The sequence below is a fragment of the Cololabis saira genome, chromosome 15 (assembly GCF_033807715.1).
Source record: "Cololabis saira isolate AMF1-May2022 chromosome 15, fColSai1.1, whole genome shotgun sequence".
NCBI classification, from domain to species: Eukaryota; Metazoa; Chordata; class Actinopteri; order Beloniformes; family Belonidae; genus Cololabis; species Cololabis saira.
The window spans coordinates 37,517,787-37,543,937 of record NC_084601.1 but is presented as its reverse complement, the minus strand read 5'-3'; the positions used below and the strand labels follow the sequence as shown (position 1 = coordinate 37,543,937).

General features: G+C 36.7%; 1 protein-coding gene across 3 annotated transcripts; it reads left to right on the top strand.

Annotated features, from left to right (window-relative positions):
- The first annotated feature begins 391 nt into the window (after nucleotides 1-391).
- LOC133460746 (recoverin-like) lies at nucleotides 392-25,387 on the top strand. 3 transcript variants are annotated; one of them, XM_061741491.1, is made up of 4 exons: nucleotides 392-544; nucleotides 5,857-6,422; nucleotides 13,421-13,532; nucleotides 22,567-25,387. In XM_061741491.1, exons 2-4 carry the CDS (start codon nucleotides 6,042-6,044, stop codon nucleotides 22,650-22,652), a joined length of 579 nt encoding a protein of 192 aa, XP_061597475.1. In that variant the 5' UTR covers nucleotides 392-544; nucleotides 5,857-6,041; the 3' UTR covers nucleotides 22,653-25,387. The 3 variants fall into 3 exon arrangements, with proteins under 3 accessions (XP_061597475.1, XP_061597474.1, XP_061597476.1); XM_061741490.1 differs by having other exon boundaries at nucleotides 471-601; XM_061741492.1 differs by lacking the exon at nucleotides 392-544 and adding an exon at nucleotides 684-706.
- Nucleotides 25,388-26,151: the final 764 nt, after the last annotated feature.

Below are 26,151 nucleotides of genomic sequence, written 5' to 3'. Positions count from 1 at the left end.
TAAATATTCTTGTTAAGATTTTGAGTTTTTGCAGTGTGGATAAGGTAGAACAAAGTAAATATAACACAGAACCAAACTAATATCCATTTTCTAAGTATCCATTTTGGATTATACTTAGGATTCAAAATAAGTAACCAGCTTTCACAAATTTTAGCCTAATCCAGCGACAAACTTAACAATGAGAGATGAATGAAACAATTTTTTAAATATCATGATTTTAGTCTGCAAATGCTACATTTGAAACCCTATTAGGCCTATGAGAAAAGTACTTGCGGAAGAGTTTAGAGGATTTCCTTTTTAAACCAACAAATACATTACTAAATAAATAACTAAGTATGTTAAAAGGGTTGTGATATTTAATTGCAGCCTTCATCCTTAATGGAAGTCAGGAGTAATCAGCGTGGGCAGGAGAGCTGGTGATGCTGCTCCGCCTCTGGACGGGGATCCAGATTATTGACGTAAGTCCCAGGTGGAGGCGGAAATATCTGCAGCTTCTCCCAGACGGAGCGTCAGCGTCTGACCTGAGAGACTCGGCTGATCACAGGTAGGACCCAGACACACCTGCGCGTCCTGCCTTTACCTCCTTCATTGTCCTTTACAGGTAACTTTCTGTGCAGCATTTATGGGACACATAAGATCTTGAATGGCATTGGGAGGCTTTAGATTCTGTTTGTAGGTACACTGAAAAAAATAAATCTAAGCGCATGTAAGTATAACATATTTAAATATGTGATATTAACAATTAAAAATGAAATTTGTTGCTTTACATGAATACAGGACTGTCTCAGAAAATTTGAATATTGTGATAAAGTTCTTTATTTTCTGTAATGCAATTAAAAAAACAAAAATGTCATACATTCTGGATTAATTACAAATCAACTGAAATATTGCAAGCCTTTTATTATTTTAATATTGCTGATTATGGCTTACAGTTTAAGATTAAGATTCCCAGAATATTCTAATTTTTTGAGATAGGATATTTGAGTTTTCTTAAGCTGTAAGCCATAATCAGCAATATTAAAATAATAAAAGGCTTGCAATATTTCAGTTGATTTGTAATGAATCCAGAATGTATGACATTTTTGTTTTTGTAATTGCATTACAGAAAATCACAATATTCTAATTTTCTGAGACAGTCCTGTACATCTAGTTTTGAACTTAATCTGCATTTGTTCAAAAAACAAGACATTGTGCATTTTTTCCTTAACAAGCAGTATTTATGTAATCCCAGTAATCTTTTCATTTACACACAAACAACAAGCAATGATCTTGTTGTATTTACTTTTCCTTTAACAATTTTAATCTATTGGGCAGATTGACCAACGTTTAGATGAAACATGCTTTATTGTTTAAGTAGAAACCACAGTAAAAAATATCTTGCATGATCTACTTTAAAAGGTGACTTTTTGCATGAGATTTTTATGTAGATCAAGAAAGACTACTCTTTGTATAAACTACTTCATTTTTTTTTAAATATATGAACTAATAAAAAAATTAAAATAAATAAATAAATAAAATAAAATAAAAATATAAAAATAAATAAATAAAAAAAAAACTTAAATTTTAGTATGTACAAAATTAATTTGCAAGTAAAGTCAACTTAATTTTGATAAATAAAGTAAACTTAACACAATTAAGTTGACTGTACTTGCAAAATGTATTATTTACATACAAAAAATTAAGTAGTTTATTCAAAGACTAGTCTTTCTTGATCTACATAATGATCTCATGCAAAAAGTTGACTTATTTTTTTAAAGTAGATCAAGCACAATATTTGTATCAGTGTAAATGTATAATCACAGGTTTCTCCTGCTGAAAGTGTAAACCTTCAGAGTATTTGCCCAAATTCAGTCTGCAAATGCACAACAGGAGATGGTGCGTTGATTTTGGGAGGGAGATGAAGTCTTTTCCTCAAGAAAAAAAGAAAGCCGGTTGTGATTATTAGGTGTAAAGAAAGTAGCCAAAATGGGACGGTCTTTGCTGTGGTTTTATATTTGAATTTTCTCAATTTTCCAGAGTGTCTTCCAAGAAAATCTGGAAAATGTAAGTGCAGGAAAACGACTCTCAGATGATCCAAACTTTTACAGTGACTCAAACGTGAACTTTTTATTATACAATTTGGCAACTATCAACGCTTTTCTGAAATTCACATTTATGTCAAATGCTTTTTTCTTATTTAGTGACCCAGCACAGTTCACTTTTTCTCTCTAGATAGCCTTTAAAAAAAAAACACCAGTTTGACACCTTGTTCTTCAGGACACTCCGGATAAGATGCCGTTTTGGAAGTTGGCAGGACAATAGAATTATGTTTACGACTGCTTTTGCTCATTCTGGCAGCTCATTGGTACTTTCTTTAACCTACCTTGTTATCTGGAACTGTTTGATAATAATATGTCGACCTAAAGACGTTAATCCCTGTAGGCCTCACTCTTCAAATTCATCTCAGGTATCAGTTTACATAATTTACTTTATGTTCTACAATTATCTTCACTGTTTACTACCTGAGAGCTGCACTAGTGAGGTAGGTGGGACAATCTTTCTTCATGTTTTATTTGTAATTTGATGGTGGACACCATCAAATTAGAATGTAGGGCGGCAGCAACCAAATCAACGTAAGTGCAAACGGCAGCACTGCCGGGTTCGCTGTAATGTCCCTTCAAACCGAATAACCGTTCATGTTTATTTCACTGCAAAAACTCAAAATTTTACCAGGAATATTTGTCTTATTTCTAGTTAAAATGTCTAATTTTTTGTCAAAAATCTCATTACACTTAAAATAAGAGTCATTACCAGAAAAATAACTTGTTATTTGACAATTTTCACCTGTTTCAAGTAAATTTTCCCTTGAAATAAGTAGAAAAATCTGCCAGTGGAACAAGATTTATCTTCACATTACAAGCAGAAAAATCTTGTTCCACTGGCAGATTTTTCTACTTATTTTAAGTGAAAATCTACTTGAAACAGGTGAAAATTGTTGTTTTTTGTGATGAGTCTTGTTTTAAGTCTAATTAGATTTTTTTTTACTAAAAATGAGACATTTTAACTAGAAATAAGACGAATATTCTTGTTAAGATTTTGAGTTTTTGCAGTGTTCCTGTGCTGCCATATTTAATACTCTAGCTATTTTAAATATTTTCACATCTTGCATGTATTGGCCACACTTTGATATAACCTGCATTAAATCCACTTTCACACAAAGATCGGAGTATAAAGATGCATTTGAAATTCCCTTATTCCACTTCCACTGCTCAACTGTGCTTGAACAACGATCCCACGAAGGTCCGATATTCTCTCAGGAGCAAAAGTTCCACAATCCACAGATGGTTTGATCCTAAACGTTGCAGTCCATGGCTGGTTACACTGCAAAAACTCAAAATCTTTGTCTTATTTCTAGTTAAAATGTCCTATTTTTAGTCAAAAAATCTCATTACACTTAAAACAAGAGTAATCACCAGAAAAATAACTTGTTATGTGACAATTTTCACCTGTTTCAAGTAAGTTTTCACTTGAAATAAATAGAAAAATCTGCCAGTGGAACAAGATTTATCTTCTCATTACAAGCAAAATAATCTTGTTCCACTGGCAGATTTTTCTACTTATTTTAAGTGAAAATGTACTTGAAACAGGTGAAAATTGTTGTTTTTTCCAGTGATGAGTCTTGTTTTAAGTGTAATGAGACTTTTTTTTTTTACTGAAAATGAGGCATTTTAACTAGAAATACGACAAATATTCTTAAAAGTTTCACATGTCTGTGTTTGAGAGTCTGCCAGGCTTCATGTGTATAATTCTAACTGTGTATGATGTGATAGTCGCCAGCCTTGGCGATCACTCGTGTTTTTTTGTGTGTCTTGAGCCAATCATAAACTGGATTGGTTCAAAAATAGCAAAGAAGCAGAGAGATGCCAAAAACTGTATGCCAAACACAAATACATACATACAAAACAATCACAGACCCGATTTTTATCTTACAAAAAAGAGCAATTAGAGTTATAAACAAAGCAGTTTATCGAGAACCAACTACGGTAATAGATTATTCATAAATTCAAATGTGCTTAAATTCAGAGATTTAGTGGACCTTAAAACAGCGCAATTTATGTTCAAAATCAACAATAAAACACTTCCTGACAGCTTTCAGAAGCTCTTCCAAAGCAGAGTTAGAAATATGAACTCAGGGGAACATTTATGTTCAGGTGACAGGATTAATCTGTGGAACAGCTTAGATACAGAAATGAAAATGTGGAGCACGTTATTACAATTCAAAAGCACCTATAAATACAAAATGATTAATAAATATAAAACAAAGGAATAATACACATAGGCATGTACGTATGGACATGTGTATGTATGTATGTATGTATGAATGAATGAATGAATGAATGAATGAATGAATGAATGAATGAATGAATGAATGAATGAATGAATGAATGAATGAATGAATGAATGAATTTTATTTTTGTGTCATGTCCGAAGACCCATCCCTTTACGGGATTATAAGACACCAGAAACAGAAAATCATCAAATACACAATATCACACGCACTTAATTGGGAGCTGCACAATGTACACCGGAAAAACAAAAATAAATAAATAAATCAAAAACCAGATTGGATATTTTTAAATATATGTTACTTTTCTTCGTTTATCCCACGCTTTCTCCAAATAGTCAGCAAGTGCAAATATTTTATGATCAAAAATCCATTTGAGTCTCTCAGCATCGCTTACCCACATCAAATCCAGATTCTTACACCTATCAAATAATTTTTGACGCAGCTCATGATACAGAGGACAATAAAATAAAAAATGGAACTCATTTTCAATATCATTAATATTACAGTAAGGACAAATTCTCTCTTCTTCTGGGACCCCTCGATAACGTCCTGTCTCAAGGTGCAGAGGCAAGATTCCACAACGGATTTGGGCACACAATGATCGTTGTCTTTTAGAGAGGGAGGCACAAACATACTTTTCACCGCTATAACAACTTTTTATCAAACAAAATATTCTTAATTTTGGTTTATACAGTATGTCCTGTGACCATTTGATCTGATAGGCATTAAACAAGGCTTCCTTAGCCCAAAAGACATTCACAACGCTCCCATTCTGAAATGCATGCAATGCGCCAATCCTCATAAATATACCCTCTACTTCACTTGCCCATGCACCTTTTATTGTAACATCCCATTTTAATATTTTCTTAGCAATTCTATTCTCGGGCATCTTCACTATTCTGTTCCAATAGTATGTATGTATGTATATATGTATATATGTATATATGCGTATGTATGTGTGTGTGTATGTATACATAAGTACAGGACTGTCTCAGAAAATTAGAATATTGTGATAAAGTTCTTTATTTTCTGTAATGCAATTAAAAAACAAAAATGTCATACATTCTGGATTCATTACAAATCAACTGAAATATTGCAAGCCTTTTATTATTTTAATATTGCTGATTATGGTTTACAGTTTAAGATTAAGATTCCCAGAATATTCTTTGAGATAGGATATTTGAGTTTTCTTAAACTTAGGCTTCAGTCTACACCTTTTGGTCCTTGGCTTTAGCTAAAATTGTATACAATTGTATATATATATGTATATATACCAAAAATTATACTTTTTTTTGTATAACACCGACGAATTACACCTGTACTTTGGGTTTGTGGGAATTGAAAGGACCAATAAACTAAACTGAACTAAAAAAAAACAAAAAAACACTTTACTCAAAGATAAACATTTGGTTTTCCTTCTAGGTTGCTGGTATTACTTGTAAGTTGCTGGTATTACTTGTAAGTTGCTGGTATTACTGGTGCTTGATTGGTTTAGTGAGCTTACCAAGTGGCTTGTGCTCTTTTCACAGCATCCGTGTTTGTAGGCTGAGTTGAAGGCCAGAAACCGGCTCAACAAGGATTGTGCAGCTCCATCCAGGAATACTCCTCCCGTCACCGTGACAACTCTGATCAAACAGCAGAGGTAACCCCTTCCAGCTGAGGTTACGTCTGAATTTTCCTGGAAGAAGAGCCCAAGCAGCACCCTGAATTAATAATGGGTAACACCAAGAGCGGCGCCATGTCCAAGGAGATCCTGGACGATCTGAAACTCAGCACCAAGTTCTCAGAGGACGACTTAGTCACGTGGTACCAAAACTTCAAAAAGCAGTGTCCGACGGGCCGCATCTCCAAAGAGGAGTTTCAGAACATCTACATCAAGTTCTTCCCCGAAAGCGACGCCAACACTTACGCCCAGCACGTCTTCCGCTCCTTTGACACGAACGACGACGGCACTCTGGACTTCAAGGAGTACATCATCGCCCTGCACATGACGTCCACGGGGAAGACCACCAGCAAGCTGGAGTGGGCCTTCTCGCTGTTCGACGTGGACAAGAACGGATACCTCACCAAGCCCGAGGTCACCGAGATCTGCGCGGTGAGCTCTTAAGAAAATATTCCGTGTTCCAGACCAGATATCAGCACCACTCAAGGTGACAAAACTTGCTTATAGAGCAAGTTTGTAGATCAGGTAGATCAGGGGTCGGTAACCTGCGGCTTTAGCGCCGCCCTAGTGGCTCCCTGGAGCTTTTTCAAAAATGTTTGACCCTTTTTTTTCTTTTTTTCCTCTTTTTTCTTTTTCCTTCTTTTTTTCTTCTTTTTTTCTTTTTTACGTTTTTTATCTTCTTTTTTTCTTCCTTTTTCCTTTCTTTTTTAATCTCGACATTTCGACTTTTTTCTCAACATTTCGACTTTTTTCTCAACATTTCGACTTTTTTCTTGAGATTGTACTTCAACATTAATCTCAACATTTCAACTTTTTTCTCGTCATTTCGACTTTTTTCTCGTTATTTCGACTTTTTTCTCAACATTTCGACTTTTTTCTCGTCATTTCGACTTTTCTCAACATTTCGACTTTTTTCTCATCATTTCGACTTTTTTCTCAACATTTCGACTTTTTTCTCAACATTTCGACTTTTGTCTTGACATTTCGACTTTTTTCTCGACATTTCGACTTTTTTCTCGTCATTTCGACTTTTCTCAACATTTCGACTTTTTTCTCGTCATTTCGACTTTTTTCTCAACATTTCGACTTTTTTCTCAAAATTTCGACTTTTTTCTCAACATTTCGACTTTTGTCTTAACATTTCCACTTTTTTCTCGACATTTCCACTTTTTTCTCGTCATTTCGACTTTTTTCTCGTCATTTCGACTTTTTTCTCAACATTTCGACTTTTTTCTCAACATTTCGACTTTTTTCTCAACATTTCGACTTTTTTCTCGTCATTTCGACTTTTTTCTCAACATTTCGACTTTTTTCTCTTCATTTCGACTTTTTTCTCGACATTTCAACTTTTTTCTCGACATTTCATCTTTTTTCTCGTCATTTCAACTTTTTTCTCAACATTTCGACTTTTTTCTCGACATTTCGACTTTTTTCTCGAAATTGTACTTCAACATTAATCTCAACATTTCGACTTTTTTATCGTCATTTCGACTTTTTTCTCATCATTTCGACTTTTTTCTCAACATTTCGACTTTTGTCTTGATATTTCGACTTTTTTCTCGACATTTCGACTTTTCTCAACATTTCGACTTTTTTCTCAACATTTCGACTTTTTTCTCGTCATTTCGACTTTTTTCTCAAAATTTCGACTTTTTTCTCAACATTTCGACTTTTGTCTTAACATTTCCACTTTTTTCTCGACATTTCGACTTTTTTCTCGTCATTTCGACTTTTTTCTCAACATTTCGACTTTTTTCTCGACATTTCGACTTTTTTTTGGGCATAATGAAAAAAATCTTCCCCCAGTTCTAACTAGTATAGAAACATGCAGCATGCGTTGTCTTCATTCTAAAGCTTATACAAGACTTTTCATTTTTTGCAGCTCCAGACATATTTTTTGTGTTTTTGGTCCAATATGGCTCTAAAACATTTTGGGTAGCTGACCCCTGGTCTAGATGATATTTTGGTATGATAACCTTCCTGAGTGGCAGCTGTATCATAGTTATCAGCTCATGAAGTTACACACCCCCTTCAAAAAACTCCATTTTAGATGCTTGTTTATAAAACTAAGCTGGTTCCTTATCTCATTGTGGTTCCTTTATGTCGTGTATTTGCATGATAAAAAACAGTTTGTGGCTGTTATAGTTTATAGCAGCATAATGATGCTCTTCTAGTTTAAGGCTCACAATGACCTGTAACAATGATATAGTATTGGTATTTTATACATTTCCTGAATCCTTATGGGCCTGTGAGTATTCCAGTTTTTGTATTTTATGTCTCTGTTGTTCCTAGATGACACAGGGCTAAAAGATAGTATATCATTTAGGCGAAAATGGTGTAAAAATGTGTGTTTATAGTTTAAAGAGCTGCAGTGACCTCTATGTTGGTCAGAAAGATTCACATCTTAGCTTGAATGAAAGATTAAAAGGTCCCCTTTAAAATGATAACAAAGACAAGTACTACCTCATGAGCTGATAACTCTGATCCAGCTGCCACTCAGGAAGGTTATCACACCGTAATATCATCTACAGACATGGATCTTTTCAAAAATCATGAGTAAGTTTTGTCACCTTGAGTGGTGCTGACCAGTGAAATTTTGGGCTCTGGCCCCTGGACTAAAAGGCCATGATGTGAAACCCCTGTACAACGCAGAGACGAGTAGTTTACAAACTCTTTGAGTCTGAACATAGCCGAGAAATTTAATTTCGGAGACATCTTGTCAAAACTGTAGCAATCTAAACCTTTTTCAATAGTAAATACCACAATACAGCATGACAAATGTTGGCAAACATTCATGGTGGAGCCAAATGAACACAACTTGTTTTCCAAACGTCTGCATTGAGTAGCCAGGTGACAGACGTCTCTGAGAAACCAAATGCAGGGATGCATAAGGACCAGGCAGGTGTAGAACTATAAAATACAAGAATATTTGTCTTATTTCTAGTTAAAATGTCTCATTTTTAGTCAAAGAAAATCTCATTACGCTTAAAACAAGACTGAAAAAAAAATAACAATTTTCACCTGTTTCAAGTAGATTTTCACTTAAAATAAGTAGAAAAATCTGCCAGTGGAAGAAGATTTTTTTGCTTGTAATGAGAAGATAAATCTTGTCCCACTGGCAGATTTTTCTACTTATTTCAAGTGAAAATTTACTTGAAACAGGTGAAAATTGTCAAATAACAAGTTATTTTTCCAGTGTTGAGTCTTGTTTTAAGTGTAATGAGATTTTTTTGACTAAAAATGAGACATTTTAAATAGAAATAAGACAAATATTCCTGGTAAGATTTTGAGTTTTTGCAGTGGGACAACTCCCTCTACCGTGTTTCACACATGATGCTCTGCTTTGGATCATGAGCTGTTCCTTTCCTTTGCCACAATTTTGTTAACAAAACTGAATTTGGACAATGGCACACTTTTCATGCCATTGTCCAACGATTTGAATAAAAGCAAACAAAAAAACAGTCAATATGTGAGCAAAACTTTCAGCTTTAATTCAACATTCAAATGTGTGATGAGAGATTTTTTTTAAATACATGAAACAAGCTGAATTTCTATCACTAGTATGAGAGGAGAAAAATTGTGGCAAAGGAAAAGAACAGCTCATGATCCAAAGCAGAGCATCATGCGTGAAACACGGTGTACTGCAAAAACTCACAATCTTACCAGGAATATTTGTCTTATTTCTATTTAAAATGTCTCATTTTTAGTCAAAAAAATCTCATTACACTTAAAACAAGAGTCATTACCAGAAAAATAACTTGTTATTTGACAATTTTCACCTGTTTCAAGTAAATTTTCACTTGAAATAAGTAGAAAAATCTGCCAGTGGGACAAGATTTATCTTCTCATTACAAGCAAAAAAATCTTGTTCCACTGGCAGATTTTTCTACTTATTTTAAGTGAAAATCTACTTGAAACAGATTATTTATTTTTTTTTCCATTGATGAGTCTTGTTTTAAGTGTAATGAGACATTTTAACTAAAAATAAGACAAATATTCTTGTTAAGATTTTGAGTTTTTGCAGTGGTGTGTGGCTGTCGGTGTTCATGAATGATGTGTTTATGAATGATGTGACTGCTGACAGAAGGGCTGAGAATAATTCAGAGGTGTATGAGGTATAATCTACTAATCTACCATAAAACTGACAAGACAGATGGAGAGAAGTCGTGTTTCGGTTAAAGAGGACGAAACTGAAGGCAGAAACAAGCAGGAAAGGAGGAAACTCCGAGTTGGTTCGTATCCATGGGTTCCAGACTTCACGCAATCATTTACTGCAAAGGAGGGTTTTTTTTTATAAGTACATTTTTTTAAATGCAGCTATATTTACAATTATCCCTCTTCAAATGCTTTTGAGCCTCTGAAAAAGGAGCTACCTTGCTTTTAAAGGAGCATGAGGCTCCTTTTAATAAATGAGACTCTCTAGCGCCACCCTTCACCACGACGGCCGTCGGGGGTACTGCAGCCAACAGTGAAGCCGGCACGGGAGAACGGGGAGAACGTGCATGCAGGGTCATGTGACGTCACATCCGCAGCCCAGCGCGGGAAATTCGGGACCGAATTGCAGCACATTTTGCAGCACACAGCCTGTTCAAGGCAACAGAGAGATACACTAGAGGAAACATTCTTTTGGGTTTGGAACGCTTCATCTGACATTATTACTAGAAAACTTAAAACGTATACAAATTTTTTTCATAAATCCTGCCTCAATCCTGCCTCATGCTCCTTTAATGGTAACAACACTTAGATCTACCTCCACTCTGGTGGTGTATGAACGCAAATATTATAAAAACTCACGTAATAACTCCCAGAGAAACAACGGAAACCAGGAGAGATTTAAGGGCAAGAAACAAAACTACGTGTGTTTTTAAAACCACACCCCGTGTTGTCATGAAAACACAACGTTTCATGTCGTGGATGCGCCTGCAGAGATCAGTTAGCCTGCGATACGCACACGAATCCACACACAAACAATGTGAAATTGACTAAATTATGTGACTCGACCAATTTCACCTAGAGTCCTATATTTGTATAGAGTCAAATAGAATTGGATAAATGGATGGATGGATGGCTTGATGGATCAATAATTAGGATGGAAGCAAGATTTATGTTTGACAGGAGATGGTCTTTGACAGAAACTGCGTTTACAATATTTTGACATCACTTGAAAGGAAATTGTGTTTCCAGACAGACAGACAGACAGACAGACAGACAGACAGACAGACAGACAGACAGACAGGGGTATAAGGTGTGGACCCAAACGCAGGAGAGCAGGAGGCAGGAGTTCAATGAAAAAAGGGTTTATTAACAAAAACATGGAGGGAACAAACAGTACGGGCCGACAGGGAACAAGGGAATGACAAGACCAGATATACACAGGGGATAACGAGACATGACGAGACACAGGTGCAGACAATCAGGGCAGATGGGACACAGTCAAACCCTGACAGATAGATACACTGCAAAAACTCGAAAACTTACCAGGAATATTTGTCTTATTTCTAGTTAAAATGCCATTACCAGAAAAATAACTTGTTATTTGGCAATTTTCACCTGTTTCAAGTAAATTTTCATTGAAATAAGTAGAATAATCTACCAGTGGAACAAGATTTATCTTCTCATTACAAGCAAAAAAATCTTGTTTTAAGTGAAAATCTCCTTGAAACAGGTGAACATTGTTGTTTTTTTTTCCAGTGATGAGTCTTGGTTTAATTGTAATGAGATTTTTCTGACTAAAAATGAGACATTTTAACTAGAAACAAGACAAATATTCCTGGTAAGATTTTGAGTTTTTGCAGTGTAGATTTGGAATGATGCCAGATTTCCAAACATTAGTTTCACCTTTCCACTTCTGAAGACCTCTCGGTTATCAAATTTATCTCAGAATAAAGTGCCATGACCTTTTCCATGTGAGGCAATCTATTTTCAAACACGGGATTAGACTTTGGTTTGCTCTGATAAACAGTTAAAGCTTAGGCCTGAGCTATTAGAGAGCTTTGGAGCGAGGAGAGAAGCATGCAGGATTAGGAGGGAATATAATTTACAAAACAGTTTCAAACAAAAGGTTAGACCCGAATGTCAGCCGGAGCATGTCACATTAGCCATTGACCTTAATGCATAACTTAATGATAACTTTGCAATGTAAAATGTTTTGATTACAGGAGTGAATGAACCAGTGTATGAAGTAATAATGAAAATGAATGCTTTACAGGATGATTTAAAACGTGAGGCACTTTCTGCTCACTGTGGGATTACTGAGACTGACTACACACCTTGAAGGGCTTTTTCTCTGATTGCATTTTCTGTAATGTGGGAATGTTAAAGAGAAAACAGTAAAGTTGAAGATCCAGAGTCACTATGCAAGAGTCACTGTTCAGAGCAGGGGTCGGCAACTCGCGGCTCTAGGGCCGCATGCGGCTCTTTAGCGCCGCCCTGGTGGCTCCTGGAGCTTTTTCAAAAATGTTTGACCCTTTTTTCCCTTTTTTTTCTTTTTTTCTTTTCTTTTTTTTCTCTTTTTTTCTTTTTTCCTTTTTTCTCTTTTTTTCTTTTCCCATTCCTTTTTAATCTCAACATTTCAACTTTTTTCTTGAAATTTTGACTTTTTTCTCGACATTTTGACTTTTTTCTCGACATTTCGACTTTTTTCTTGAGATTGTACTTCAACATTAATCTCGACATTTCGACTTTTTTTTCGAAATCTTGACTTTTTTCTCGACATTTCGACTTTTTTCTCGACATTTCGACTTTTTTCTCGACATTGTACTTCAACATTAATCTCGACATTTCAACTTTTTTCTCGAAATTTTGAATTTTTTCTCGACAATTCGACTTTTTTCTCGAAGTGCATAATGAAAAAAAAAATCTTCCCCCAGTTATAACTAATATAGATACATGCAGCATGTGTTACCTTCATTCTAAGGCTTATACAAGACTTTTCATTTTTTGCAGCTCCAGAGATATTTGTTTTTTGTGTTTTTGGTCCAATATGGCTCTAAAACATTTTGGGTTGCCGACCGCTGGTTCAGAGCAACCAAGATGGCTGCAAAATTGCTAACAACACCAATTTGGATCAATGCGCTCTGCCTTTATGGCATGCATTGTTTCTGTGATTGGTTGTACCGTACATACATAAAAAGTCCCCTAAGTTTGCACAGAACTCCCGTTTCCATGCAGGCACATCCATAACAGCCATATTTAATTTTAAAGTTCACATAATGACAGAGTAAAGCCGGAGATTTCAGAGGAGCAGGGAGGTTAATCCAAGGCACATGTTGCTGTTTTAGTCAATGTTTTATTTGGTTTTTAGTATAAGCAATGTGAGACAATCATGCTGCAATACATCCATGGCAAATAAAATCGTGAAACCTATATACAACTTTATTGTGATTAATCAAAACGCTGGACTTTCTTTTTGTCTTTCTCCCCCCCAACAGTCAATTTTCAAGTTGATTCCTAAAGATGAAGTGGAAGATCTGCCCGACGATGAGAACACACCGCAGAAGAGGGCGGACAAACTCTGGAGTATCTTTGAAAAGGGAGAAAATGGTGAGACGTCATCTTACAAATAAAGACACAATCAAAACAATCACATCAGACTTCCAACAAGTGTGGCCCTTTAAAGTCTCTGTGAAGTTATATTTGATGTTACATGTTTGCATTCACGTAGTTCACATTTGTATAACACGTCACATTTACAACAGTACATAACCTGATATTGGGAGAAAAAAAAAAACATTTTGTAGGTGTATCTAATCATATTTTGGATTAGCTTCCTGGAAACACTTTGGAAATGTAAAACGGTTCCTATTCTTGGTGGTTTGGAATAATTTTATCTGCATCCAAATGCTTTTTTGAGCATCAAATTTCGATGGGGCTGATGTAAACTGGAGGATTGTTTTCAAATTTGAAAATATGCAAAACAGGCAAATTGCATTGTTTCAACCATTGACAGGAACTTTGAATAAGTAAAGAAAAAAAATACAAAAAAAACCCTCAACTGCCTCCAACAAATGCTTTTAAATAAGAACACCAATGAGAGGATGTGGAGCTGCAACCTCATGACAGGAAGTGCAATAGCTATGCTGAAAAAAAATAAAATAAAGGCTCAATATGCCGTCATTGACATCATAATTATATGATGGCAATGTTTTCTGACTTGTATCCTTCTAGAGACGTAGTTTACACCTGTAATAATGCTGACATCTTTATATTTCATAACCTCAATAACAACGTCAACTTTCAACATGTCACTATGGAGATGAACACGTTCACTGCTGTTGCTATGGGAACAGAAACATCCCTGTGGGAAGACTCTGTAACAGATCACTGGGAACCAATTCCCTGATTAATTCAAATTTCATGCGTTTATGAAACCAGACAAATGTTTCTTTGTTATTTACACTGCAAAAACCAAAATCTTAACAAGAATATTTGTCATTACATTTAAAACAAGACTCATCACTGGAAAAAACAACAATTTTCACCTGTTTCAAGTAGATTTTCACTTAGAAAAAGTAGAAAAATCTGCCAGTGGAACAAGATTTTTTTGCTTTCAATGAGAAGATAAATCTTGTCCCACTGGCAGATTTTTTTTACTTATTTCAAGTGAAAATTGACTTGAAGCAGGTGGAAATTGTCAAATAACAAGTTATTTTTCTGGTAATGAGTCTTGTTTTAAGTGTAATGAGATTTTTTGACTAATAATTAGACATTTTAACTAGAAATAAGACAAATATTCCTGGTAAGATTTTGAGTTTTTGTAGTGTACCCCCCACAGTTACATGTAGGCGGAAATGGTTTTACAAGATGACAAATGTTAATGTCTGTAGACAACAGACCTAAAGATATTCAGTATTTTACATAAACATTTGACATGTAGACACCAAAAGTTGTGCCATATCAGGCAAAAATATATAAAGCCATAAATATGTGCATTATAAAGGTGTGTTCTCTTGATTGGCATCAGGTATAGCCAATGGCTAGTAGTCATCACTTTTGCTACGCAGCCCTTAGCACTGTCTTGACTTGAAAAACGGAATCGTCCCGTATTCATAAACTAAAGTACGTGTCCCGTATTGAGCTGAAAAGGGACGCACTTTGTCCCGTAATACTGTGAGAGTCAAAAAATAGTCATAAAATGCCAATGGAAAATGGCATTGAGTTGTTGAGTTCATAAGTAATTTTTTTCTGTTTTATTACAACTGTAGCTACAGTCATGGCGTTTGAGGCACAAATATGTTTACAAGTTTTCTACAGACTTTCTGTTTTCACTTTTGTTATTGCACTAAAAATGTGCACTATTACAGAATGGATGTTCTGCTTTCTTTCTATTGTTTTATGTTAATTTATACAATTTTAAGTTAAACAGGACAGGTTTCTGTTGAAGAAAGATGCTTATTTTATTCAGTTCATTTTGTTATTTTGTATGAAAGTGAATTGCTGGATAATAATGTGTTTTCCATGTGTTCATGGCATTCAAAAATATGCATCTAATTCATTTCAGGTTTGAGTCAAATTGTTAAAAAAGTGTTTCACTCACAAAAAAAGCGGCAAAAAAAATTCACCACGCCAGGAAGGGTGAAGGTTGCCGATGGGGTGTCCCTTATTTATTTTTCAGGGAGTTGGCAACATGACCACTGAAAATAAATTTGAAATGGGAGGCCCCTAAGCAAACATTCACCGGCAGCTCTGCAGGATCGGTTAAAGGAGCCCGGGCCGACTGCAGATCATTGCAGTCCAGTGGAAATCCCCAGTCAAGCAGCGTTGCAGCTTGTGGGCCTAAACCGGTAGACGAGCCAGACTGCACCGGGTCTAAGACTAGGGTTGCCACCTTTCAAAAATAGAAATAAGGGACGCCCCCGATTTCAGCAGCGCAGGCACCAAAAAAAGGGACATCCCCAAAACTTCTAAAATGCGCAGAAATTTATTTATTCTATATGAAAAAAAAATGTTTTGATTTGAAGTTTAAAGTGCTTTAATAGCATTGAACTTGCATGACTATACGGACAGCCAACCATACTAGAAACTAAAATAGCCTATGCTCCTATGGTAAGTATAATTAAAGCTGCAAGCAGCGATGAACGGGCCCTCGCACTGACGGCCACCGCCCTCCATAAGCATATCAGAAATGACACCACCCACGACTTCCTATGTCAAACCATTCAAAAGTTATAGCAGAAAATAGGGACAACCAATCAGAAGAAGGGGCGGGGCTAATTCAGGCCAATGAAGGTGAAGGACTCAATACCGAGTCCGATGACACCACCCACATGTCTTTATCACAACCCGTTCAAAAGTTATGGCAGAGAAAAGTATTCTAGGGGGCGCTGTTGAGCCGTTAGGCCACGCCCATTAATGCAAACCATGAAATATCAAATTTATCGCCAGGCCTGCCTTGCATACAAAATTTGGTGACTTTTGGGGAACTATCAAATATGGACCAATCAGATGAAGGGGGGGCGCGCGTTTTGGCGTCTAGCGTCGCCACGGTAACACTTTTGAAAGAGAAAAGTAATGCGCGTAGTCACAGGATGGAGACGCATATTTTGATGTATAACACACCTGGGTGCACGTTACGGTTCGGGCCGTATTAACTGTCGAAGGAATGGCATAAATTGCTCCAAAATTACGCGATTAATTCAGAATGTTCAAAATGGCCGACTTCCTGTTAGGTTTCGGCCATGGTGCCAAGAGACTTTTCTTTAAGTTGCGACATGATACAGGCGTGTACCGATTTTCGTTCATGTACGTCAAACCGTATTGTGGGGCTTAAGGCACAAAGTTTTTTCTGTCTGAACCAATGAGATGAAGGGGGGTGCGCTTTTTGCCGTGTAGCGTCGCCACGGTAACACTTTTAAAAGAGAAAAGTAATGCGTGTTGTCGCAGGATGGAGACGCACATTTTGATGTATTACACACCTGGGTGCACGTTACGGTTCGGGCCGTATTAATTGCTGAAGGAATGGCATAAATTGGGCCAAAATTACACAATTAATTAAAAACAGCAGACTTCCTGTTTGGTTTCGGCCATGGCGCCAGGGGACTTTTCTTTAAGTTTTGCCATGATACAGGTGTGTACCGATTTTCGTGCATGTACGTCAAACCATATTGTGGGGCTTGAGGCACAAAGTTTTCCGGGGGGCGCTGTTGAGCCAGGCCAGGTGTCATCGGACTCGGACTCATGAGTCCTTGACCTTCATTGCCCTGAATTAGCCCCGCCCCTTCTTCTGATTGGTTGTCCCTATTTTTCTGCTATAACTTTTGAATGGTTTGACATAGGAAGTCGTGGGTGGTGTCATATCTGATATGCTTATGGGGGACGGTGGCCATGAGTGCGAGGGCCCGTTCATCGCTGCTTGCAGCTTTAATTTTGTTCATTATTGTTAGTTTGTTGTTCATGTGTGTGTGTGTGTGCGACAGACGTGCAAGGGACAATTATGAAATATGGAATAAACTGTGTTCCGTATTGGTTCAATACGGAACGTAAAAATCCCGTATTTCAAGGGACGGGTGGTACGCCTGTCTAAGACTGCTACTCCTTATGCTAGTCTTCACCTCTGACAGCACTCGTTGTGGGTGTCACTTTGGTAGAAATGTTTGAAATTAGGATGTTTGGACAGACTTGATTAGAATAAAAGTAAGATAGTATTAGCCAACTTGTGGGGACTGAAATAGAGGGTCATGTTCCAGCTGGTTTCTAGGCCTGACCGTTCCCCTCATTTGCTATAGACAAGTTTTTGAGCCGTTTCCGCTCTACCTCCTGAAGTCCTCCCGTCGATGCGATCCACTTCTGTTCTGGCGGACTAGTTCTGTATTGCTAGCTAGCACTGGCGTTGTGCCGAGTGCCGACATAGCACTTACAAAGAGGATATAGCAACTACATGGATATTTCAAAGAAGAAAAGTGGTTCGTTAACGACGTGTGCGGTGGTTGGTTGTAAGAACTAGAGAAAGCACCTGAACGAGTGGTTAGATAGAGAGTGCAGCTACAAAGAGGCAACGTCCATGCGCTCCTTTGTTTACTTTTTTTCGCAAGCCTGATACCGACTCGGAATCAAGGACCTGGCTGAATGCAGGGCCGCCGCAAGGGGTGTGCGAACCGTGCGACCGCACGGGGCCTCGCGCCCCAAGGGCCTCGCGCCCCAAGGGCCTCGCGCTATGGGCCGTTTTTTTTTTTTTTCCTTCTTTCCCTTATAAACATCAACAGTCACGTTCCATTACAGACCTTAATGTGTACTAGTCTGTGCATATCAATAAATATATGTGCAATGATGTGCTTTCTGATTAATGTCTGTTGTTCAATACAACTGCGTCAGACCAAGCGCATTGACACAAGGTGCTCTGATCCAGACGGGTGGAGTGTGTAACAAACTGTCACACAATGTCGGGAGAACAAGACAGATTCAAGAAATTTCCATAAGGGAATGAAAAAATAAAAAAAACTAAAGAAAATGGAGGAGTTTAATGCCTCTGTGAAAGGCTCGTTTGATAAATTTGTTACAAAAATCACGATCCGACCGGGTCTCAAGCAGCCATGGGGCCCCGCGTCGAGGCAAGCCCAGATGATGATGAGGCAGAGGAAGGTATCCAGTATTTTGCTAATTGGAGAGTTAAAATTGCGCATATAGACACCCGATCCGTCTCGAAAAACCCCAAAATTTCGAGGGCCCCCCCCCCCCCCCGGCCATTTCGCACAGGGCCCCGCAAATCTCCCAGACGGCTCTGGCTGAAGGCATTGAATCCTCATATTACCAAAAATAAAGACATATAGGCCTAGGCTAAAATGGTCAAATAATCTTGTTACCTTCCATAGGATCGCAGCTGAATGGGAACACGATCTCCTGGTCCAGCAACACACGAACATCCCACAGTTTTGACTTCTCCAGCTTCTGTTACAGCACCCGAGCATTATGCCATGCATTGTTCAAACACTGGCTACACTGCAGATATTGATTTGCCTCAGAGGCTTTCAGATTGTCCATTGCTTTTCCATCTATTGCCATGGATTGCACGAAGTAGGAGCAGATCTTGCTGTCCGTTCTGCTGGGCCGTGTCGTCACGTTCTCCTCCCAGTTCTGCACTGAATTCGGATGGGGAGAGTAACGCCATCTCCAGTCAAAGTAGTAGAACCGTGTTCCTATGACAAAGACATAGTTGTCGACATTAAAAGCTCACAAGCAGCGAGTCTTTGCTTTAGGTTAGTATCCACGCCACTGTGTTTACACTGGTAGACGCTGCGCAAACCACTTCCAGGAAATGAAATGCATTTGTGTAGGGCAGGGGTCGGCAACCCAAAATGTTGAAAGAGTATTGGATCAAAAACACAAAAAACAAATATGTCTGGAGCCGCAAAAAATGAAAAGTCTTGTATAAGCCTTAGAATGAAGGCAACACATGCTGCATGTATCTATATTAGTTAGAACTGGGGTTTTTTTTTTTCATTCTGCACCTCGAGAAAAAAGTCGAAATGTCAAGAAAAAAGTGTAAATGTCGAGATTAATGTTGAAGTACCATCTTGAGAAAAAAGTCTAAATGTCGAGAAAAAAGTTGAAATTTCGAGAAAAAAGTGTAAATGTCGAGATTGATGTTGAAGTAAAATCTCGAGAAAAAATTTGAAATGTCGAGAAAAGTCAAAATTTCGAGAAAAAATGTCGAGATTAAAAAGGAAAGGAAAAAGGAAGAAAAAAAGATAAAAAAGGAAAAAAAAGAAGAAAAAAGAAAAAAAGGAGGAAAAGGAGAAAAAGAAAAGAAAAAGAAGAAAAAAAGGAAAAAAAAGGTCAAACATTTTTGAAAAAGCTCCAGGAGCCACTAGGGCGGTGCTAAAAAGCCGCATGCTGCTCAAGAGCCGCGGGTTGCCGACCCCCGGTATAGGGTAATGGCAGCGCCCATGTTTTGGCGCGTAAAACTTGTCTATAAACAGTATGAGGAGGAAAGGGGCTTCAAAAGCACTTTTAAAAAAAACATGTGAGTGATGTCACAGGGGGTTTGTGGAATTCTTCTCATACAGTCTATGATCTGTATCTGGACAGTCTAAGTAACCAAGACATATGGCATGTGTTTCACTTTATGAGGTGATGGTCACTATGTCAGCTATTGTCATGCATCTTTATGGAAATGCTAATATCTTTGTGTACTGTAGGTCTTTCTTCCCTGATTTGATGTACGATCTTATGATGCCTGGCCTTAATGTGTGTCAGTGGTTGACATTTTCCCCAGTTTCTGTTTTGCCCCACCTGTGTCCCATCTGCCCTGATTGTCTGCACCTGTGTCTCGTTATCCCCTGTGTATATCTGGTCTTGTCATTCCCTTGCTCCTTGTGGTTCCGTACTGTGCTTCCCTCCATGTGTCCTGTTTTGCTCCAGTTTTCGATCCCTGTTTTTTGATCCTGCCAAGCAGCGCTTTTGGTTTTGGTTTTTGGAAATAAACCCTTTTTTGTTGTGAACTCCTGCCTCGCTCTCCTGCATCTGCACCACACCAGTCCTGACAATGTGGTGATGCATGGAATGTGATATCTTTATTTATATATATATATATATATATATATATATATATATATATATATATATATATATATATATATATATATATATATATTAGTGGTGGGACTGGATTAAAAAAATTATCTAATTAACTAGATGCTTTGTAATTAATTTATCGCAATTACTCGCATATCAATATTTGACACGAGAAGAAACATTTTTCAATTTAAATGGATTTTGGTATATGACTGAATCATTGAATTGACACATAAATGAGCTTAAACAACAAAATTGTGTTTATTTTGATAACGTTTTAAAATAAAAGTCAATATGAATAATAGCATTATGATTGCATTGTCAACAAGGCACAAACTTAAATTCAAGTTAGCTATATTCAAGCTTTTTCAGGACTTTTTGTGAACTTTCTGTCTTAAACAAATTTGTTTTGTTTAGTAAAATTAAAAAACAGCACTTTCAAGTACATCCTGCTCCAACTAGGAGCGTCGTCTGTGCTTTGGCATCGAGGTGGTAGCGGAGGCTGGAGAGGCTCCGCTGATAGGCAAATTCTTTCTTGCACAATTTGAACACAACTGTGCTTTTATGCAGGTTTCTACTCTGTAGTTTTTTAAAACTAAAATTTCCGCCCACCGAACCCAGCAACGACTTCCCATCGGTTTCGGTTTCCATTTTTGTTTCTTGTGTTGAGTTTTGTGCATCAGTATTACAGGTAACTTATACCGGGAACTCGTGCAATGAGAAACGTTCTGCACTGTTTGGAGTGCAAAAGTAAATTGCGATTAAATGCGTTTTTTTTTTTTGTCGCGTTATCTTTCTGTAATTAATTAATCGTAATTAACGCAATAAAGTCCCAGCCCTAGTATTTATATAAAAAGACAGACCTGTCCCCAAAGACCTGCTTTAAGGGTGATCAGAATTGTTGTGTACTTGCTTGAGAGACGGGCAAGGTTTCTTAATTTTATCTCTCTACTGCAATCTTTTCTACTTTGACATCATTCAGGAATGATCAAGAGTTAAGATAGTATGTGGTTATGGTAAGAAAAGGTTTAAATCTAAAGCATATTTAGCTTGGTTCTTGGTCAATGGAAGGTGAACGATGTTTCACCTTCTATTGAAAAACCATCCTAGGTTTGAACTACTGCCGTTGAATCAAGACTTAGAGAGATTTAAAGTGACCAGGATGACTGAGAAGTTAAATCTACCACAACATACCTGCTCCCTGTCATGTCACATGAATGCTGCCCTACACAAAACAACAGTTAACAGATACTTCTTCATACTGTCTTCATCCATTAACTGTGACTCATACATTTTGATTATGAGGACAAACGTACCTATTACATGTTTTCTCAGGAGAGTGGCTTTAGAGTTAACAGGAGTATTGATGATATTGGAGATTAAGGACCATCACTCATTGATTTTTCTTCATCTTTTTTTTTTAAATATCTTTTTATTTCACAATAATTTTCATAATTCACATTTTCACATTCACAATTCCTATTCTACCCACATTCCTACCTTCCCCATAATTACCCTAGGGGAAAAAAAAGGAAAAAAAACATACATTAAGGGAGAACAAAATTTAATAAATATTACAAAAATAAATAAATAAATAAAAAAAATATATAATGGCAGCAACAGCGATATCAAATTATATATATATATATATATATATATATATATATATATATATATATATATATATATATATATATATATATATATATATATATATATATATATATATATCCATACATGCATACAAACATACATACATATAAAGCACAAGTTCGAAAATAAATATCCTGCTTTTTTTCCGGTCTAACTGAAGATCAAGTGTATCATTTAATAAATACAAATTGGAGCTTAACTGAAAATTAATTTCTAATACTGATTGTGTGAAGGAATGAATTGATTTCCAGAAACTTATTAAAAGATCACATTCCCAAAACATATGTACAAATGTTCCATCGATTCTTTTACATCTTGGACATTTTGAAGATTTTTCTTTATCTTTTAATTCAATTGAGATTATATCTACAGTAAATGGTTGTAAGTTGTTGTTTTTTTTTCTTTCTCCATTCAGATCGAATTGCAGAAGGAGAGTTCATCCAGAAACTGTTGGAGGACGACGATGCTCTCGCTCTGATCCAGTTAGAACCTTTAAAGTAGCGGTGATTCCTCCCCCTCCGGTCCAGATGTTTCCCTTGTTACCCTCGATGTGACACACCCGGAAGCACCTTCATAAATAATATATCATGCAGGAGGCGTAGACAAAGCCCTATTTGATACATAATCTCCTGCTTTAACTTCCCTCGTGTCACGTGTGAATCTGTGCCGTTTGAGTTTCTCGTAGTGCAACACGCGAAAGAGTATAGCGACATCACAGTAGCAGTCATTTTAAACTTTAATTACTTCAAATGAGCCCCCACATACTACAATCTGTCTCCCTTTGAAAAGACAAAAACATCAAATGTTATCAATTATCTTCATCAAATGATTTTATTAATTTATTAAACCCACTTGACACAAAACAATAAGTATATTTTGCATTTTCAGTTGAGGCTACGTGCTCATATGAACTGAAATATACAGTATGAAGTGCTTTTAATTATGTTGGGAACATTCAGAAAATAGATAAATTAACAATGAATGTGTGTGTTTTTAAAATAAAATAAGTTAGTACATCTTCTGTACACCGTGACCCTGCAAAGGGGATGGAAAATGGATGGATGGATCTCCTGTACGTTGGTTAATATTTCATATAATGCAAATGTTTACCTCTGTCCATTAAGCAATACGGTTTTCAATATTGTTGTTTAATTTTGTATTTTGGCCATTTTTAATTCACTTATGTAACCCGGCCTTAAATGTTTGAAGATGTAGTTAAATGGTACAGAGAATATAAATATACACAGACTGGATATTCCTTTACATCAAATTTAATAAATAAAACAGTGAAGTTTCATTCATAATATAAAACAAAAACAAACCTCTGAAACAAAGCTTAGACTTGTGTTAAGCAGGGATGAGTGTCAGCAGCATTTATTATTTTGCAATTTTATTGTCATGAAAGCAGCACAAAGTACCTTATTTCATATTACGATATCAGTTTCAATTTCATTTGAAGGACTTTTTGCAAACTTTTAGAAAGCTCTCACTGTCTCCCTGCTGCCAATATAATCAGGGCTGCACATAATTATTTTGGTCTGGTGCTCAGAGGAGCCCCTGGATATGTGACTTGGGGCTCCAAAAACACGGTGACCCGTCTCGCCGGATCGATAAAAGAGGGATGCAGGAATAAGTTATAGGCAAAACGATATTTATTCACTTATAAAGATGATTGGCTCAATATGGTCCTTTACAAAGTTAATTTATTTCAATAATTCAACTAGAATATGGTGTAAAAGTTAATTTATTTCAATAATTCAACTAGAATATGTTGTAAAAGTTAATTTATTTCAATAATTCAACTAGAATATGGTGTAAAAGTTAATTTATTTCAATAATTCAACTAGAATATGGTGTAAAAGTTAATTTATTTCAATAATTCAACTAGAATATGGTGTAAAAGTTCATTTATTTCAATAATTCAACTAGAATATGGTGTAAAAGTTAATCTATTTCAATAATTCAACTTAAAAGGTGAAACTAATATATTACCTAGTCTTATTACATGCAAAGCAAGATATGTTAAACCTTTATTTGTTATAATTTTGATGATGGAATTGTTTATTGATTTCATAAAATATTCTCTAATTTATTTTTTATTTGGGGTTTTCATAAACTTTGAGCCATAATCAGAGAGCAGCGTCTTGCCGGTGCAGGCAGCTGCTGCTGCACGCAGTGACGGACACTGGCTGATTTATGGTTCCGCGTTACACCAACGCAGAGCTTACGGGGTAGGATACGCGGGAGCGCGAACGTACGGTGCGCGTCGCCGCGTAACATCATGCAGCCGCTTCTCAACACACATTTTCTGTTTCTATCCACGGGTAGTGGTTCAGTTTGGCGTCTCTTTGTAGTTGGTGGTGGTGGAATGCCAGAATAATTACTTAATGGCGCTTGCTTCTTGGACATTTTGTTGAGACGTGTCGCGGTTTGTTCAGTAAAGCTGATGCTTACCTCTCTCCCTGCGCAATCCACCACAGCAACGGACGCGCTGTGATTGGCCAGTACCAACTTTGAGTGGGAGTTCTGGGGAAAAGCTCTCCCAATAGATTTTTTAATATTAGTATTCTGGTCTGGCCACAACCAATAATATGAGCCCCAGCTGTTGGTACGCAAAAGCGCTTAGCAGCACAAGATTGACAGCGCACTGTGGATTTTGACGGCGCATGCGCTCTGGCGGCCCACTTATGTGCAGCCCTGAATATAATCCAAATATATTCAAAGCAACTTTGTTGGCAGTCTCTGGTGTTCAGAGGCAGCTAAGAAACTCTTAACAGTTATGGTTCATGAGAAGGGGAGAGAGTTACGCAGCAAGAACCCAAACAAGAGCAAATATTGGACAAAAATCATTAAAGGAACTCAATTTCCACACTTTGGGGCTATGAATTACAAAAGTTCCTTTTTGCCACTTTTAAACTACTGTATGTGGGTAGTTTGCTTGACTCACACTAAAGCCATGTTTTAAGGAGGATTTGCTTGACGCAGCACTTCAACAATCCAACAATTTCAACTAGTTTGGAATCAGATCCAAAGACCAACAGCATATTAGCCGCCTGTGTGAGTTACAACGACAGAACACGGCGTCCGACACAAACTATGACAAATGTGTGTTCAGTGTTTGCACATTGAAGTTTATCATTGAAAGTGTAATGTTTATCATATGTTTAATGTTTATTGTAATAATTTGTCATGCAATAAACAACAAAGTACAACAGATGGCTCTACTTTTTGTGTAAGCTACACTCACCGGCCACTTTATTAGGTGCTTGCTACACTGCAAAAACTCAAAATCTTACCAGGAATATTCCTGAATATTGTCTTATTTCTAGTTAAAATGTATCATTTTTAGTCAGAGAATCTCATTACACTTAAAACAAGAGTCATCACCAGATAAATAACTTATTTGACAATTTTCACCTGTTTCAAGTGAATTTTCACTTGAAATAAGTAGAAAAATCTGCCAGTGGGACAAGATTTATCTTCTCATGGCAAGCAAAAAAATCTTGTTGCATTGGCAGATTTTTCTACTTATTTTAAGTGAAAATCGACATGAAACAGGTGAAAATTGTTGTTTTTTCCACAGATTAGTCTTGTTTTAAGTGTAATGAGATTTTTTTAAACTAAAAATGAGACATTTTAACTAGAAATAAGACAAATATTCCTGGTAAGATTTTGAGTTTTTGCAGTGTAGAACCAGGTTGGACCGCCTTTTGCCTTCAGAACTGCCTCTCAGGCGCGGGTGGGAGGCAGGACTCAGATGCAAAGCAGATGTTTTAGGTGACTGTTTATTCAGACAGAGTAAACTAATAGGTACAAAAATAAAGTTGTTCCAAAAGGCGAAAAAACGCTACGTTAAAGATGCGATACCCAAAAACAACAAAACAAAAGGCGTTCCAAAGGGAGGAAAACAAAGCTACTTATCTATAAAACCTAACTCAGACCTGATTTTGGAACAAAAGGGATACAAAAAAACAAACGAGGAAAAAACTATGGCTATGGA